Below are 19422 nucleotides of genomic sequence, written 5' to 3'. Positions count from 1 at the left end.
TACTGTTTTGTATCATTTTGATAGTGAGGTGCTTTGAGTTAGTTCATTGTATGAATTGTGCTGTTTGAAATAAAATGATGACGGTGAGGAATATATGTACAGTACATGTATAGTGCTGTCAAAATGTCACTTTGATGCTCAGGGTTTTATCAAAATGAACAACTCTTTTTGGAGTCATATTATAGAGCCTCTGTAAGTATTATGCATTCCCAGAACCTGCCACCTAAACATATGTTGTTTTAGCATATGTAGGGGCTCAATTTCTCACATGCCATTCTACAAAAATCTAACACTGATAAACATATTAGCCAGTATAGTTGTCCTCTTGAATTTTTGTATTTCTTATAGTTTTACCTCAGCTTACAAGCAAGATAAACTTCTGGCCTGTAGTAACCTCTGCTCAACCTCGCCCAATTCTTGCTTCTATTTGTTCTATGTGGGCAGGGACATAGCAGCTTCTAACAGTCATTACCCATTGTGTAGAATTATGGTCAAATTCCAGCAGCAATGCTCGAGTGCACATTTGGTATAGGGGGGTAGTTCTCATTCTACACAAGAGATTATATTTTTAGGAATTGGAGATGCATTGTAAAGTTATTTTCAACCAAAAATAACTAAAATGTACAGTTCTTAAAATATATTTTAAAAATCCCCTTCCATTTTATGTTATATGTTTAGAAACCTACGGCAGGATTTTCAAAAGGTCGTAAATGATAACTCCAGTGTTAATCAAGAAATCAGTATGTAGCACTGATTTTGTTATTTTCAAGAGGTCGTTATGACTATTTCGTTATTAAATAATCTTCCTAATGTGATTTTTCAAAATTATGTCGATTTACGGAATTGCTACTGAACTGACGATCACTTGCGTGGGCTGGGTGAAAAAAATAAAAAAATCTTTGAACCACATGACAGCTGTGTTGCTGTGTTTTGTCTTGACAAAAGGGGTGGGTTTTCCGTTTTAAAGCACTTTGAGATGCTGAAATGTTAAAATGACTGCTAAAAAAATTAAAGTGATTATTTTGTAAGCAAAAATAGTGAAATGAATTTGGAAATTACCAAAGCGAAATGGATGATGAAAAAAAAAGATAATGTAGAAAATGAAAAACAGCAGACTGATTTATAGTCAACGAAGAGCAACTTGTAGAAAGCGAATTTATTGAAGAACAGCAAGAGGGGCCCTGCATAAAAAATTTTAAAAAAGAAAGAAAAAAAATAGGTTTGGATAATTATATTGAGTTTAGTTGCAGTAGAGCACATTTTGCAGATAACCTGAAACCCCCCTCTGCCTACGCCGCTGTTTTGGGGTAATTTGTAAGAGATGTAAACAGAAATAGCTTTAGAGTGATAAATGTGTGTCATTTATTCAGAATAATGCTGAATTCTACATACAAAGTTATATTTCTGAGCTAATTGCAATTGTTATATCTACAGACTGTAAATGCTGTCTTTACCTTTTGCAGGGGAGAAGTCTTATGACCCCCTGTCCCCTAACGATGTTCCTTCTATCTTCAAACACATATGGTCGCCAGTGAAGAATAGGAGGGCAAGAAACATGGAGAGGTTTGAGGGTAAGCAGGAAATGAAGAGGAAGAGGCAAGAGAAAGAGGAGAGCAGCAGTGGAAGGTCTCCTAGATCTGTCAGCTGGACAGCAGGAGTTACAGGATCCTGTGCCAGAAGCAGAGGCCCCAATGTGTGAAAGTGAACATTGTAGAGACTATATGCATTCTTTAGAAAGTGAGTGTCAGTCCTTGAGGAAAGAAAAGGATCATTTAAAAAACATAATTAAGTCATTTTCATTTGATGAAATGTCCTTTACAGGTAATGACGAGAGGTTAAAGAAAATGACTGGACTACCTTCATTTAAAAAATGAATTGCTGTCTTTTGTTGTATTAGTTGTCATTTAAAAGAGCCATCATCAATTTCTTTGTTTCAGCAATTCATTTTGACGTTATTAAGACTTAAAATGAACATTCCATTTGCATTGTTAGCATATTTATTCAGTGCCTCTATTTCAATAGTTTCTCATATCTTTAATAATACCATAGATGTAATGAATGCCATACTAGTGCCTACATTCGTTTTTTGGCCTGACACCCATGACATTTAGAGATGTTTTTAAAAATTGTGCTTGCATAATCGACTGTTTTGAAATTTTTATAGAAAAGCCCAGTGCATTGACATATTTTCAATATAAACACCATCACACTATGAAACATCTCATCAGAATTACACCCCAAGGTGGTAATCTCTTTTATTTCAAGGGGGTGGGGAGGCAGAACCAGTGATAAACACATAACAGAAAATGGTAGCTTCCTTGATCATATTCTTCCTGGTCATACAACACTGGCTGACAGGGGTTTTGATGTCTGTGATTCTGTTGGTTTGTAGAATGCACAACTGAACATATCAAGTCCAAAAGAACTTGAATCAACAAGAGGATTGGCTGCAGTTAGAATTCATGTAGAGAGAGTAATTGGAGTTGTGCACCAAACATATACAATGTTACAGGGAACATTTACCATTACACGGTGTGAATCAAATGATCCTAGCCAGCCGACATAATGAATTGCTCTTACCAATGTGTGCCATCTGTGGTTCCTTCCAATTGAGCAGAAAACCGAAATGACAACACAAAAAATGTTAAATTGATTTATTTTAGTGTAATGCTGTATCAGTTTATGTATTTCAGTCTTCACATGTAAATATCTCAACTGTTTTTTAAGATATAATAAAACATAAAAATGACTCTAATACAATCTATTTTTTATATAATATAAGTCGTTTAGCTGACACTTTTATCCAATGTACTACTAATGTGTTGGCAATGCATTTCCATGAGATTTTTTTTTCTTTTCGTGTTTTTCCTTGCTAAGTAACTTCTTGCATTTCCAGGATGGGGTGTCTTTTGTGAGCCTGAGGCAAAGCTTGTGGAAGCATACCCTATTACACCTCCCTGACTTACAGATGAGCATGTCACTGTCGTCAGGTTCCACACAGTAGCAACCAATGCCATCTGTCAGCAGCTGCAGGGGTGGGGATGCTGAAGTTTGAGGACGGGGGGTTGTAAACCATTTCCCAAGCCGTTCAGGTAAAATCCCTTCTTTACTGAATTGATTGATGCATGCTTGGGCAGAATCAAACAGGTCACCATCTGGGAGAATTCACTGAATGTGTGGAAGTTCATTGGAACTCCATACAATCAAGTCACAGTAGTTGGCCTCCACCAGATGGATTTGGCACTGGATTTGGTAGTAGTATGCATGATCCAACCTGACATTTTTCTGTCCATTTTCTTCTTGCAGGCAAAATTTGGGGTCATCACACTTCTGTGACATAGAAGTCTCTGACAAACACAAGGGACATTTGATCTCCATGACCCCCTACCATGACAGTCACAGACAACAATTCCATCAGGGGATGCTCCAAGCCAAGGTGTTTGTGGATTTATAACTAATCCACATCCCTCAATGGAGAAATGCTCATGGCATTTTAGCATCAGTGCCTCATATTCCTTTTTGGCCTGTTTTTCATATCCCCATCTTAAAACATAAACAAGGCAATTGTACAAATGGAAATACTGTAGGTGACAAATGTGCATACACATTAAAGATTTATAGAGCTAAATCAGGGGTTGTAATTACCTGGTGGCTACTGAAGTGAACTTGTAGGCTTGTGGATAACAGATTTTCTTGATGAGAGAAGCGGCAGGTTTGGATGGGTTGAAATTCACTCCTTTCCAACAGCTTGTTGTATGAGCAGTTGATGTTGTCTGGTGAGTATAGCTTGTTAAGGGAATCTGGAAGATTAAGCTGAACTGTACAAGCAACACATTTAGCTGCATAGCCAGGAACAATTGACAACTTGACACTTGACACTTCTCTTGGGCTGGGACTCTTGTTCTTCAGATTCGTACAGCTGCTTGTACAGTGCCAGACGCTCCTCTGAAGTTTGTCCTGGGATGTAATTTGAATTTAGCAATAAGACTTCCTTCTGCATACTCCAACTTCTGCATACTCCATGCTTTGGAGTGCAAATTGGTAATTAAGAGCTCAGTGGGAGTGAAAACCAATTGCATTGAAATGTTTCATACACATACATTTCTACAGCAAAAAAGTAATGTATTTTAAGTGGGGGATGCTAATAATAATAATAATAATAATAATAATAATAATAATAATAATAATAATAATAATAATAATAATAATAATAATCTGTTGATTTAAATTTGAATCAGCACAGTCATTAATTATTAGCTATACTGTTCTATGTTTTTAACAGGGTAGTTTCAAATTTTGCGATTGTGATTACTAAAGACATTACTTGTTTTGTTACAGTAAGTGTTCTGTACTGGGGGGAAGAGACCTAGGATCACAGTCTGTTTATCATTGTAAGTTGCTGAGTTTTCATAGCTGAATATCTGCATTATGCAAATATTAATCTGTGTTTCAATACTGAAAGAAAAATGAGTAAACGGAACAACTGTACTTGCTGTCTGTTTTCATTTTTTTATAGGTAAAAATTGTGTTCTGTCATGTTGTTTGAGCTAGGATACAGTCATGTTCCTAACAATAACATTCCCTACCTTGGCCTTGATAACATAGAACAACTTATTGTCTAAATGCCAAGCAGTCAGGTTGTTTACCCATCCTGAGAAGAAGTACTTATAACTATTCGTACTTTTATATGCCTTCATCTGGGCAGCTGTGTAGGGAGAGGGGTTCTCAACTAAATAAATCCAGATATCGCTGAAGTCGAGGTCTGGGAGTTCATGGCTCTCTTTAAGTGCTGTAAAAAGCACCAGCGATGCACAATAGGGATCACAGACTCCTAGAATCTTTTCAATTCCTGACACTGGAGGAAATTTGCATTAGCTGCCATCACTGTTTTGACAGCCAGTATGGCGCTGGGGTCACGTGGGTGAAAACCCTCAATAGAATATTGGCCATTTTCACACCTAGCCAATCATAATTAATAGGAGTGGGACGTAAACACTCAGCTATCTAGTTTATTTATTTAAAATAAATAAATCAAACAAATTCTCAAATGTTCAAAGTGTGGATTGATTTTTTTCTGACCGGTTGACGTGAACTGATGTGAACTGGTCTGAATCTGCGCCTGTTTTTTAAAAAGTACAATACTAAAAAAAATGTTGGTTATTATTATTATTATTATTATTATTATTATTATTATTATTATTATTATTATTATTTTAATCCTCCTGAATCAGGGTCCCCTTGAACGGCTTGGGGCCCTAAGCAATTATTTAGTCTGCTTATGCCGAGTGATGCTACTGCCTGCCCTTATTGTAAAATACATTTGTCTGAGTTTATTTGATGCATTTTCTGTCGAATATGTTACATAAATGAACAAATGATACATTACATAAAAAAGTTAAGCATGGTTTCTTTACTACTGTAGTTTTGCGTCAACATGATCTGTACTGTAGCTTTAAGAGCCTAGGCCAGGCCCCTTTTATTTTTTTGGTAATATACCCGCCCCAAGTAAAAGTTGAGGCTGTGGAGACTTCACTGAAGTGCGTGTGTGTATTTGACAACACCAGCACGGGCTTAGGGTAAAGTAAGGTAAGGTAGGGTTGGGTGACTGCTATTGTAGTTTTAACTTCAACGTTTTTAACTTAATAAATAGGCCTTTGTGGATTACATCATTTTAATAACTAGAGCAAAATTGCAGTTGCTTGCTGGCTACATGGCTTCAAAAGGGAACACAGGAGCAAATTAAAAAGGCTGCTGGAACAGGGAACACGTTTACATCCTATGAAGTTTGAAACTACAAGTAACAGGGGAAGTAGCGTGATAACGTGGAGGACAGTGTGTTTTTATGAAAGCTTTTAAAGCATTTCTCAACGAAACGGACATTTGGGATATATTGTCAATTGAGACTGAAGACAAATTTCTCGGATTTTTAAAAGAGTGACAAACTGAAGATAACTGAAGATAAGCAGAAGTGGCACTACTTGGCAGGCTTCTGACTGTAAAACCTGCATGGATGGACGACACAATCTGGCAATCTGGAAGCCTACTAAAATAGATGTTACCACAGTAATTCCTGAATACCAGAACCAAACGATTTGGGTAAAGAAAGCAGTGGAAAAACGATTGAGTATCCAAGTAGCAGCATTAACTAATGTTAGAAGAGTACAACAAATGCATAACATTATATGAATACAAACTTTGTACAAGGTTACAGGGTTAAGAATTAGGTATCAATCGTGTTTTTTTCTCTACAAAAAATAAATAAATAAATAAAAATGAGCCAGGACATCGAAGGAATAACATTGTCAGTGCCTTCTTTCTGGCCTTCTACAGGAGATTATACTATCAGCGATCCTGCATGCTCCTGTGGAGATGCAGTTGGTGCGTCTAACAATGCGAACACGGTTCCTGCGGCTGGCACGTACTACTGGAAAGATCCTACTGCCAGTGGCACTGCGACCGCTCTCAATTGCCCCAGAACAAGTGGTGGCCTCTTGACAGTAGATACAACTAAAAACAGAGTAGTCACGGTGGCATATGTCATAAATGAGGCTACCCAAATGCACGCTGCAGAGAATATGGCACTTCAGTGTTTGAAAGAGGCATGTGACAACGGAGGCACTAGCCTGGAAATTCTTCACTTTGGCAAGCTCGACTTTGGTGAAACCAAAGTGCTGGATCGTTTTTATAATGCAGGTGAGTGTCACCATGTACATTCTCTGTTGTTTAATTATTGTAGAAATGTGGAGACATTTATTTTATCTTCTATGTCTTGTCCAGAGCGTCAGAACTGTCAGCAACACCGCCATGACTATCTTGATGGGCTCGAGAGTTTTTGACCCTCGTGGCCCTTTTGTTGACGGTTATGACGGTCTGGACAGTCCAGACAGTTTCATGTATGACGCTGCTATTGACGCCAAAGTCGGTTTCATTGCAAGTTTTGAGAGAGTGCAATGAACAATGCAGAAATGTAAAACCAATCTGAGCTGTTATCTGTTTCATTCTCAGGATTTAATAGTTTGCAAAATGAGCCACAGACCCACCCTTCCTCTTTTAAAGTTTTAAACAAGTAAATATATAACAATGTTTGCAAAGAATAATTGCAGTTATTTATATTTTGTCACCAGGCTTCATATTTTAGTTACTCATAAATAGTGAGAAAGCTACCCTGCAGAGTTTCATGAAAATAATGCAAGGCCTAAAAAATGGGAAACTTTGTGAAATAAATATGTTTGTTTCCTTCATTTTGAGCCACCTGGTACTTTTGAAATGCTTGTTGTCACTGTTGGACAGAAGCCCACTGTAAAACACAACTCCACTGGCTGTGTCAGAATCAGACCAGTATTTAACTTGGGGTGACCCTGCTGTATTATTAAGAAAAGATCAATAGCTTAATTATTACACCTGCACCAGTATCTGTGTAGAAACCTGCCATTTAAACATGCTGACTGCTTATTGTATATATGTTGGTGTATGGCCCCAGGTATCTAAGCGATCAGACGAATGTAAAGAGTTATTGGGGTCAGAGTTTGGAGCGATCTTCATAGTTAACATTACTCTTTTGTATGAATCAGTGTCAGCATTTGGAGTTTTTTTTGTTTTGTTTTTTTTTTAACTTGGCAGAACTCTAGTTTTCGGCAGTGTATTGTGTTATTTACAAGGGATTCCTAGCCCATTTCCTCATAACGTCTTGACGCAAGTGACCAAGTTAGAGAAAAACACACAGTTTTCAAACAATAGCCTAATCTCTCCAGAGGTGTGGACCCGCAGTGTTATTGTAAACACTGTTATTCTTTCATCAGTACAGCAGAAGAGAGCCCATCAAGAAGTGACTCACCCTGCAGCAGTCTTGTATTGCTGTGGTTGGCCCCATATTGCATTACAAAAGTTACAGGAGTTTCAGGTGTTGATAAATAATGGACACAACATCATTGAATCCATATATTTGATTGAAAATGCTAGATTCTCACGGTTTAATACTATATTTATTACAGGTTATAATATTGTGTTTACTGATAGTGAACTTTAGCACCTCTGTAGCACACTACACAGTATTCCTTTCTTATCTGGTAGATTTACCTCTGTGGTTGGTTGGGAACCTCAGGGCAGTCGTAATGCATTGACTTGATACAGTGTTCACCTGACAGTCTAGAGAGGTTTTTGCTTTTGCTTATCAATCAGAATATGTGTACTGTAGAGTACAGGTGTGTCTGCACGCATTTCATAGGATAAGATCATGATAACGCTGTACCACCCAGAGTTCCTTTAATTCATCTGTAACCCTCATGCAGATTCTTTCCCACTGTCTGACAATCTTTGCACACTTCTGGGAAGTTACTAATTCAATCCTCCCAGATTTTTCAGCAACTTTTTAGATGGATGTCAACATCAAGAGGTGGACAGAGAATAGTCAAATTAGCTTACAACACCCACTTTTGCATGTAGCGGGAGGTAAAATATTAAGCTGAACTGTAATATCAATTTTATACAGATGTAGTTAGAAATGTGGGATCGCCTTCACTTCATGGATACAAGTGTTTGTTTCTGTTTTGCAAGAAAATTAAGATTTTCCAGTAGCTTTGGAAAGGTGCAATGAGGAAAGTATCTAAAACAACCAATGGTCACAGTTGTCAGCTCCAACTGGTTTGTTTAAATTTAAATTTAATATGGTAATGCAACAGAAGTATCCTGTGTAGTTTGGATTTGGTTGGTTAACTACAAACATTTAAATAATACAAATTAAAGACCTTAGTGGCATTGCTAAACTTAATGGAGTGTTTTACAGACAGTCAGCTGACCAGGTGGTAGCTTGTTTGGTGTCTTTGGTGTTAATTGTTTGGCAAAGTTAGTTGATTTTGCTTTTTTTTATGTATTATCATTCCATGTCTCTTTTATTGAAAAGGTAAAAAGTTGCAATTTACTGTCACCTGGTTGAATTGCTTTTCCTGACAACCCTGTGCAGAAATTCATCACACAATTTGCTACTGTGCAGACACTCATCACATTCAGTCTGCTAATGATCATGTTTTTTTAAAATGTATTAAAACATATCCTGTGGCAGGAAATGTATCGTTCAGTCACATCATGTTAAAAAGGTATCTTGCTGGCATTTCTGGTATTTATTTTTTGTCTTACTGTTTTTATTAACAACAAAATATTTGCATTTGTCTATTATTTCCCCCTGTATTTATTTAAAATGACATATCATCACTAACCTACTTCTTGAGATAGAACAGTCCATACTCTTTCAGTTTTTAGAGTGACCATCTTCAAAAACTAGATATTTTAAGCCTTTTTCGATTCTTTGGTCTGTTCTTTTGGTTTTTGAATTGCAGGGGTATGCGATAATACCGATATATTGTGATATTCATCAGGCAATACAATAATTGGTATTTGAACAACAATATCTGTATTTTTGGTTTAACTAATTTATGGAAACGTCTACAGGAAAATGTCAGCATTTATCTTATGAGGTAATCGCTTCCCGTGAGAACTCGTAATGCGAGCTGTGCTAACACAAAAGAAAATATGGCAGAAGCACACATAGATTTTGAGCTGCTTAAATTCTGCAGAATAAAGTCACATGTCTGGAATCATTTCCTAATAACACATCTAAAAAGGATGGCTGTATTGCATCGAACATTGCGGTATGTTGTTTATGCAAGGCTGTAATAAAATATGCTGGCAGCATCGTGGCAAATGTCGCCCTCCCCTTAGTTCTAAACGAGTCACGTGGCGATTTTGTTTCACGATTCAGAGTGAATAGAATAAAAACAAAAATATATTTGTGCATTTTTTATTGGTATTTAATATAATGTTGATACTTTTCTTGCTTTTGTTCTTTATCATCTCTGGATGCTTTAGATTACATTGGCCTGCGTGTGATTAGATACATGACCTTTACAGTAAAAAAACATAAAACATGGCTAATTACTATCTCTATCTATATCTATCTATAATATAGATAGATATATTTCAGTTTTTGAAATATGCAAAATTGCAATATGCATACAAATTTGATTAACTGTTTAGTTCTCATTTTGTTAGCAATCAACATCAGCATCAGCCAGCATTGAATTCCAATATGTATCGCAATACATATCGCAATAGTCTTCAGTATTGCAATATATTCCACTACAGAGCCTCAGTCCCAATACCCAGCCCTGTAAAGTTGTATACCTTGACATAAAAGAATAAACTATTACTATCTGTACTAGCATTTTGTGGTGTCTTTCTTTAACAGAATTTCTTTTTTGTGTTATTCTGTCAGCTCACTTTCTGCTGAAAATAGTGCAGGACTCTTCCAGTGGTGTCAGTTTTGCACCGTTCAGTACAACAAACAAACAAGCAAGCAAGCAAGCAACTGATTTAAAAATGAGCAGGTGTCAGCATTTATTTTGTGCACAAATGTGCTGAACATTATAGCTTAGAATCCGACTCAAAATGTTAGTGTCATATTTGCAAGAGCTTTAAAAAAAAAAAAAATGCCTGGTTGATCATACTGGCTGCCAAAAGAGGCAGAAACTTTTTTTTTTAATCAAAAACTGCAGCCAATTTGAGGAGCTGAAACTAATACATTGCTTATTTTAAGAGAAAATAGAGGCCTAATATGTTTAGAAATAAAATATTCGACAGTAGTTCTTTCATTTTTTCAGATGCAACTACTCACTGTTTGCATCGTTGATTATCGTTTTTCTGATAGTCATCTAGTCACAAAGCAAAGCACCACTGCTATAGAGATGTTGTGTGATAGAGAGGTATAGATTTATTTTGCAAACCTGAGCATGACAAGCAAGAGACAACTGCTACTGTACTACTACTGTACCTATCAAGAACGTTGCAATTAATAAGTAATGAGTAGAAACTGTGATTTATAAGGATGTCATTATTAACTGATATAAGGATATTATTATTGTGATCATTTTTTGCTGATAATCGATACCTGAAAAACCTGAATCCCTGATTTTGATAGAGGACTAATTTAAAAGTTGTTTGCTTGGCAGCTGCTTTTGTAAACAAGACTAACAATTGACTCTATGGGTTATATTGGCGAACAAGACTCCCAACATCCATCCCCCAATTTTCCCAGTTTAATTAACTTTGCAGACTGTCTGGCAATGTCTATGTTCTTTTTCTAGAATTTGGATGTCATCCTATTATGATTTTCTAGATTTTGAAATGCATGTTTCAAGCTTGGAACACATGGATGTGTTAGGCCAGTGCCAGTTTGGTACAGTAGTGTTGTGGCAGGTGTGCCAGTATGGTCTGGCCACATCTATGACAGCTGTTAGCTACTGCAGGATTTGCATTACATTATCTATCAGAACAAGAATTTTATAACATGCGGTATAGTTTTAGAACATATGGAGACAGTTGTCTCCGGCTAAGAGAACAGCCCTCGGGAAGCAAGCAAAGTGTTCTTGTAGCCAAAGTGTTCTCTAAGACAGAGTCAGCCACCAGACACAAGATGAATGAACAAATAAATAAATACATATGTATTTATCCAATCTGGGGCAGGTCCATAACATATGGAGGTGGTTACCCACCTCTCCACAACCCCTCCAACAGTCACCAGACAAAGCAGGGTTAATCTTTGTCACTATCTGCGGGGTCCTAAAATATTTACTTACAACTTTCCACTGAAATTCCCACCACATATTTGTATTGGTAACTTTGTGAGCCTCACTGCATATGTCTTCCCACATTTTAAGTGTTGATTTCCTGTTGCAGTTCGGCCTCCCATGTTCTTCTAATACAGTATGTAGTGTTCAGTACCATAGAAGTTAGGGCTTGGTACATGCCAGCTATTTGCTTTCCACTATATTCCCCTTTCTGGATTTTAATGAAGTATTGCTCAATAGGTGAATTAGTTTTTGTTACTTTCCCCCCAATCTTTATGCTTAAATAGATAGTGTCTAAGATCTAGGTATCTAAAAAATCAGTCTGACGAAGCCGAAAGTCTGTTCTTAATTGTTCAAAAGATTTTAATTGACTATCCTGTAATAACTGGTGTACAGAGTGCAAATTTAAGTGAGACCGTTTTCTAAAACTTGCATCAAGTGACAAAGGCACAAAATCATTAGGGCAATACCTGTTAGTGTAGCATTTAACATGGGCAGATGGTAAGCTCGTTGCACTCTGTTCCAAACCTGAAGCGTAAACAGAGACCATCTACCCACAGAGCCACCCATCCTCTTCTCTCCCACCAATGAGACTGCTGACAGTGGGACCTGTGTGCATTTAGATGTCTCCATATTAAGCCACCTAGTGTCCGTGAGTTCCTTCAGCCAGATTGTCATGGCACGTAATTGGGCTGCCCAATAATACAGCCTTAAGTTAGGTAATCCCAACCCGCCTGACTGTTTTGGAAGCTGTAACACTTTATAACGTTTTCAGGGCTCTGATACTCTTTATAACGTTTATTAAAGAATGTCCTTTTCAATTTTCATCCAAATTGGATAAGCGGTTTTCAAGATATATTAAAGTCGGACGGGCAAACAGCCTTCATATAACCCTTCTGTTACATTACATAACTTGTATGGATTTTTTTCTATGGGGGAAAAAAAAAAGTTTTCATTGTTAGTTTAGTAAATTTGTGTGATGTTCTACATTATATCTTTGAAAATCCTAGCTGTGTGACCCTGTTAAGGTTTAACTGTTTATCAGAAGCCAAAGTAACCAGGTTTATCCAGAAATGGCTTCAAACACGAATGTATGAGTACATTTACAACACAAAGGAATGCACATGCTTTGGAAGTTTGGCACTGGGTAGCCACATTTCTGTTGTCTATATGTAATCCTCTTGCAATTTCAAGATGCATACTCGCTCTTGCATCTTCATGGAAAATTCACCGGGTGGAGTGTATTCACTCCAATGAGCACATGCTTTATGCAATACAATTTGAAAAAAGATAACTTAGAGGAAAAGTATTTGCACTGGTGTATTCCTCATTGATAGAGAGTTAGGGTTAACTGTGACACAAAGGAAATTCTGGATCCTTCTCACGCTAAGGATAGTAATATGACTTACTTTTGCAGCTGACAAAGTATCACATAATTGTTAATTATTACAACAATTGTGAAAAGGCTAAGATTCATTTACTAATGCTGTTGGACAATAAAATGTGTATTTTGGGACAGCAAAAAAAATAATATTTGCATACCATTTAAAACAAGCTGCCAACATTATATCTGTGTACAGTTATGAGTTGTGTCTATCACGGCAGAAACAAAACACATTTATTTCTTCAAAAACTGACAATCTATCAGTCAAAGGTTCTGTGTTTTGAACTGTAGTATAGGCCTACATCGCTGTAATCTTGGGGTTGCAAGGTGGCGTCTTGACATTAGCAGGTCAATTGCAGTATTTACCATTTAAAGTGTATTCCATATTTAAAAATACATTTTATGGACAGTTTCCCTGACTCTCTCTGCTGTTTTTGACATAAAGATAGTTTCCGATAATACAGTCAGACTAAAGAATTGACGATATTCAACACATTTTAGGTACACAAATAGATAATTGTATGTGTTAAACTCGTTGTAAACTCGTTGGCCCAGAATCCATGCAGTAAATGGTTTGAAAGAGCAAAAGGAAAAGTATCATTTAGAACAGCACAGGCAGTGAAGTACCAGGAAGCAACAGTGACTTTTAATCTATTTCTGTTTTTTTTAAATATTTTAATATCCCTATATGTAAGATGACCAGCCATCCCATTTTGGACGGGACAGTCCCACTTTTTGGAACACTGGTTCCATTGTCCCCAGAACCTTTTTTGAGATGTTTATATTGTCCAGTTTTTTTTCCCAGAGCGTCGTTGCTCCAGTAACATAATGTATTCTATTTTCATGTAGGTTGCTGTGTTACTACCATATCTAACTTATTACAGTACAATGACACTTGATGTGACTAAAGAGAAGGGTGAAAGACCAGTAGCTTTAAAAAGAGGCTGTACAGCGCCGTGCGAATCTAGAGAATTACTGAAAAGTCAACGTTCATATTTGCAACCAATCACAGAGAATTGGGGGCGGGTTTATCCACTGACTGTTGCTGAAACGAACTGACGGCTATCCTCGTCTGAATCATCACACTCGCTGCCTGAAGAGGTTAGACTACTGTAATCTAACAATAACGGCTCATACAGGTACCATTGTATTGTGCTGGAATTATTCTCTTCATCCATGATATTTGTATATCAATGCAAACGACTTTGCTTTCTGTATAGTATAGGCGACAATTGCGTAAATCAACGCTGTCGTGTCACATCACCGTGTCATGTTTACAACGCAGTGCACTGAAGCTTGTCGTGGTTTGAACACTTTATTCATCAAAATATCCCATCACAACAATAGGAGGGGCTTGTAAAATGACAAATATTTGGAAACACATTTTCTATTGAAATAAGTTCCACAGGTACCCTCTAAGAAACATATCATAGTGAATAATACACAATAATTTATTAACTAGTTATTTGTACATTAAAATTCAAGTTTGTGAAAATGTTTTATTTCTTTAAGTACACATTTTATGTTGTTTTTAGCAATAATGAAATACAATAGTTTCAGGTCTCCAGGTGCCCATTTAATTATTTACTAGGGATGTGCATTTTGGTACATTTTAATGAACGTTTAAGCACTATGAAGTATCATAGTTTAAATGTTTAAACCATATTTGTTATCTATACACAGACCTACACTTTATATTGCATTCTGATACTAACAACTTTGTTTAGTGATTTCTAAGCAAATAAACTAAAATGTAAAAAAAAATGTTTAAAAAACAAACAAAAAAAAAACACCAATTCAGTATTGTCAAGAAGTCTTATGTACTGGTGTAAATAATTCTGGCTTCTTTAAATGTCCTCTTGATCAATCAGTGGTTGTAATCCGTGGAGATAAAACTATAAACATGCTATACTCAACACATGTTTGTTTGTTTGTTTGTTTGTTTGTTTCTTCAAAATCACAAGCTTTTTTTTTTTTTTTTTTTTGCCCGAAATTATAATAATCTGTAATTAGTACGGGGGATAAATGTTGTTGAATAATACACTGGCTGTTATTAAAAATAATAATAATAATAATAATAATAATAATAATAATTCCATACTGTCCCAGTTTAAGGACACCTTACCTATATGTTATATTGATATATAAGCATAAAAAAGAACCAACTAATATTGAACACAACAAGGCTATTAAGTTGTTAGAAAATGAATAAAACCTTGGACAACACTCCATTAACTCCCCATTAATTCTTAATTTTAAGCCTTCTGCTGGGACTTGAACTACACAGGCCAAGCGCACTGGATTTTGTACTGGAAGACTTTAAGCTATTAAAACGAATGTTGTTGAATAAAGATGGAAAAAAAAACATGTTCCAAAATAAATTCTTTGTCTTGGAGAAGCTGTTCAAGTGGAATGTGTAGTTAAGGACTTATACGGCTCTGTGCACTGCCAAGTAACATACTTTGTTATACAACAGGATCTTCTGAATGCATCAGAGAAGCTACGGTATAGATTTTAGCCAAAGACATTTACAAATTACAGTACAAAGTAGCTTCTTCAGTTGTTCGTTTTGAAGTGTTATTTCTGTGTGGGTGTGTGTTTGGTGGCTGGCAGACATACTGGCTCAGGTGCAGAGGAACAGCCTGGGGACAAGGTGGCTGCCTTTGCACAGCTACATGTTAACAATTTGTTTACTTGTTTTGTTCATTGGTTAATAGAAAATGTGTGGAATGTGGCCTGGTGGGAATTGAATGATTGAAGTCAATTACCCCTGGCCACACCCTGTAAAAAGACAGTGGTGTGAGATGGTTCAGTGAAGGTGGTTTGCCCAGCCTGAACAAGGAGAGTGTAGAGTGGAGAAATAAGTCAAGCAGAAAAAGCAAAGCTTGGCTGCCGTTTGTTTTGAAGTCTTTGTTTGTAGTGTTTTGTTCAACCATTTTATTTTTGTATTCCTGTGTTTTTGTTTTGTTTTGTGTTAAATAAAAGTGCGCAGGAAGCGCTTAAACTGTAGTCCGGGTTTACTAATTCAAGGGCACAGACCAGCCTTAGTCTGGGTGGCTGTACTAGTAATATACGTCTATGAACGTATTTCGATAAAGTCTAATATCCACACTTTATTGGTCTAATTGGCTCTTTGTCTAAAGAGTTGAGGTGATCTTACAGTTTTTCATCTGAGCCAAGTTACAACCCTACCTTTATGCCTTTTTTAAATTTTACCATAAATAAAAGGTCACTATTTATTTAAATCACTGTTGGCTGGTTTCACAGACCTTGATAAGCACTAATGTAGGTAAACCAGCCGCAGATAAAAACTGAACATTGTTACATACAGTAAAGCACAATTTAAAAGCATAACCGTAAAACCGTAAGATTTCATCTTGTGACATTAAATGATAAAACCATGATTAACTACGGATTATCTCAGGAATTATTCGTAGAGTTGCCATAAATGTGCAAGGATAGCAAGAACTGCTGGAATCAAATTTTGTGGATTACATTCCGTAGTTTTGCCAATAGTCACTTCCCCAGGAGTCTACGGCAATGTTCCCTCTAAGCTTTTTTGATACTTGCTGTTTTTATTTCTTTTTTATAAATTTAGTCGTTGCCAATTATTTTTATTATTATTTTCTCCCAATTTGGAATGGCCAATTATTTTATTATGCTCAGCTCACCGCTACCACCCCTGCACTGACTCGGGAGGGCGAAGACGAACACACACTGTCCTCTGAAGCGTGTGCCGTCAGCCGACAGCTTTTTTTCACACTGCGGACTCACCATGCAGCCACCCAAGAGCTACAGCGTCGGAGGACAACGCAGCTCTCGGGCAGCTTACAGGCAAGCCCGGAGGCGCCCGGCCAGACTACAGGGGTCGCTGGTGTGCGGTGAGTAATATTTTATGCCGTCTCTGAACCGTCTCAACTCCTAGTATGTGAAAGGCTATGCCAGCACTGAAGCGTTGTAGTGGCCGTGGATTGAAAGTCAACATCTCACGTGACTGTATACTGGACGTGTTGGGTATTTTTGTCGTTGGTGTTACACGCTTTCATTTTTTTCAAATACAATGGCTGATCAAGAACGTAGGAATTGGAGTCTGGAATAAGTTAAGGAATTGTTAACTTTACGGGCTCACGAGGAGGTGAATTCACAAATAGAATGGACAGTGCGTGAAGCTGTAATTTATGGACGAATTGCCGTTGCCATGACAACGATCTATTGTCTGACAGGTTTGAAAGTTGTACTCGCATGATCCCTTTAGATTGCGCAATTTCGTGCTGTGTGGGTGTTTTAAAGAATTTTCTTAACATTTCTGAGACGGCTCAGTAGCGACATTTGTGTGTGAAAGTGGCTACTGATAAAAAAAAATTTAAAAAAAGGCGTACTGTTATGACTCGTTGCTCTACACGGGTTCAGTGCTGTGTATCACCATATTTGTAATTTAAATAGCGCCCATTTTAATGTAAATGCATAATTAATCCTCCCAATTGTTTCTTAGCTAATTCTACATTATTTTCTAAATTTTTGTCTAGAGACAGAATGTCTGTATGAAAGTAACGGTGTGTAGTGTAGTGACTACAATCTTTACATAGTAAAGCGATCAATGTCCTTTAAGGAGTTGTCCCAAAGTGTGCAGGAGTGATGTGGTGATCAATGAAAGGCAGACAACAAGAATTCAAAGTGCTGGCCTCTGACGACAGTTCCGGAACGTGTTAGCCGTGTACTTAGCGCCCTCACAGGTCGGGAGGGAGATTTACCACCAGAGGGGTTGGGGTTGGGGTTGGGGTTGGGGTTGGGGTTGGGGATGGGGTTGGGGATGGGGATGTTCTTTTGTTACATCTTGATGTATTATGTAGGCTATATCTCATTTCTCAACTAAAAATTTGATCACAAAAAAAAGTAGTCCGAACACCTGTGTCATCTGTCAGCCATATCTGTAAAACATTTAACAATTCAAGGATGGAAAAAAGGCACCCATTTCATAGCAATTTGAGCCATTCCAGATTTTATGGTGACCTTAATCATTCAGACACAGTTAAGTTTGTTACTAATTAATGAATCTATTATTCAGGTGTCTTCTTCGCAATAGATATTGTAAATCTGCTTCGTGATAACAAGAATATCAATTTAATAGGGGGCTCCCGAGTGGCACATCCAGTAAAGGCGCTCTGCATGGAGTGCAGGATGCGTCCTATAGTCTGGACGTCGCGAGTTCGAGTCCAGGCTATTTCTTTGCAGACTGAGGACGGGAGCTCCCAGGAGGCGGCGCTCAATTGGCCGAGCGTCACCCGGGGGGAGGGAGGGTTAGGTCGGCCACGGTGTCCTCGGCTCACCGCGCACCAGCGACCCCTGTAGTTTAGCCGGGCGCCTGCGGGCTTGCCTTTAAGCTGCCCAGGGCTGCGTTGTCCTCCGACGCTGTAGCTCTGGGTGGCTGCATGGTGAGTCTGCAGTGTGTAAAAAAGCGGTCGGTTGACGGCACACGCTTCGGAGGACAGCGTGTGTTCATCTTCGCCCCTCCCGAGTGAGCAATGGGGTGGTAGCGGTGGGCTGAGCCTAAAAATAATTGGACATTACTAAACTGGGGAGAAAACAATAAAAATAATTGGTGACCACTAAATAAAAAAAAATAAAAAAATAAAAAAATATCAATTTAACAAATGTTTTTCCACGCAAAACATGTTAATATTACTTGCACTCAGGGGCAACTAAAATACCTGTCCTAACCCAGTTTACCAGGACTATTTTAAACATGAGCTTAAACAGTAATCACTTTATGGGGCACTACACCTTTAAATAAAAACACATTTCAACTTTCACATAAAAAAGGCTTTTGCTTTTTATTTAAACAAAATACAGAACATTTATTTACAATATTCTGAGGCAATGTGTCCATACGGCGAACAACGAAGTGAAACTCTGTTTAAAGTGTATAGCAGAATAATAAATCAGTGTCAGCTATTCCACGACTTTTTCATTAATATTATCTACTATTATTCTTGTTTTAAAAATCGTTTTTTAAATCTTTTTATATCAAACGATAAAGTCTGAGAGTCAGTTTAGCCGGAAACTTACTATACCATCATATAAGAATGATTGAAATTTCCCCCCTTTTTAGTTCGTTGGTCTTCCCTTTAAAAAAAAGTGAGCGCCAAAAACATTGAAAGCACCATGTTGTTTGGAACCAGGTAGCAACCGTCTCTAAGGAAGTGAGTGTCAGTGATGAAAGCACTAAGAGCTATATAGAGGCAGACTCGCCAGACGCCTGCTTCACCCACCCTGTACTGCTGTAGTAGATTCGCTGGCGCCCGAGCAAGCTCTACACGAATGCGACGTGCATTTGTACAGAGGGAAATCGGAGAACCCGCTGCAAGACAGACGCAAATGTGCTTATGTTAATGCTTTGCAAGAATGCCCTTTAGATGTTGG

At 37.5% G+C, this 19422-nt stretch overlaps 1 protein-coding gene and 1 long non-coding RNA gene across 2 annotated transcripts in view; both read left to right on the top strand.

Annotated features, from left to right (window-relative positions):
• The first annotated feature begins 1714 nt into the window (after positions 1-1714).
• Positions 1715-3673, top strand: LOC117402720 (uncharacterized). Its single transcript, XR_004544487.2, has 3 exons — positions 1715-1737; positions 2897-3092; positions 3307-3673. It is a non-coding gene; the product is annotated as an uncharacterized LOC117402720 (long non-coding RNA).
• Positions 3674-5506: 1833 nt separating this feature from the next.
• LOC117402892 (mitogen-activated protein kinase kinase kinase 5-like) overlaps positions 5507-19422 on the top strand; it is a 70456-nt gene continuing 56540 nt past the window's right edge. The window contains exon 1 of the mRNA XM_034004495.3: positions 5507-6693. Within this exon, the coding sequence (XP_033860386.2) occupies positions 6273-6693 (421 nt within the window). The 5' untranslated portion in view covers positions 5507-6272. The remainder of the gene's footprint in view (positions 6694-19422) is intronic.

Source organism: Acipenser ruthenus, chromosome 5, assembly GCF_902713425.1.
Source record: "Acipenser ruthenus chromosome 5, fAciRut3.2 maternal haplotype, whole genome shotgun sequence".
In the NCBI taxonomy this organism is placed as follows: Eukaryota; Metazoa; Chordata; class Actinopteri; order Acipenseriformes; family Acipenseridae; genus Acipenser; species Acipenser ruthenus.
This window is presented reverse-complemented; position numbering and strand designations above follow the sequence as displayed.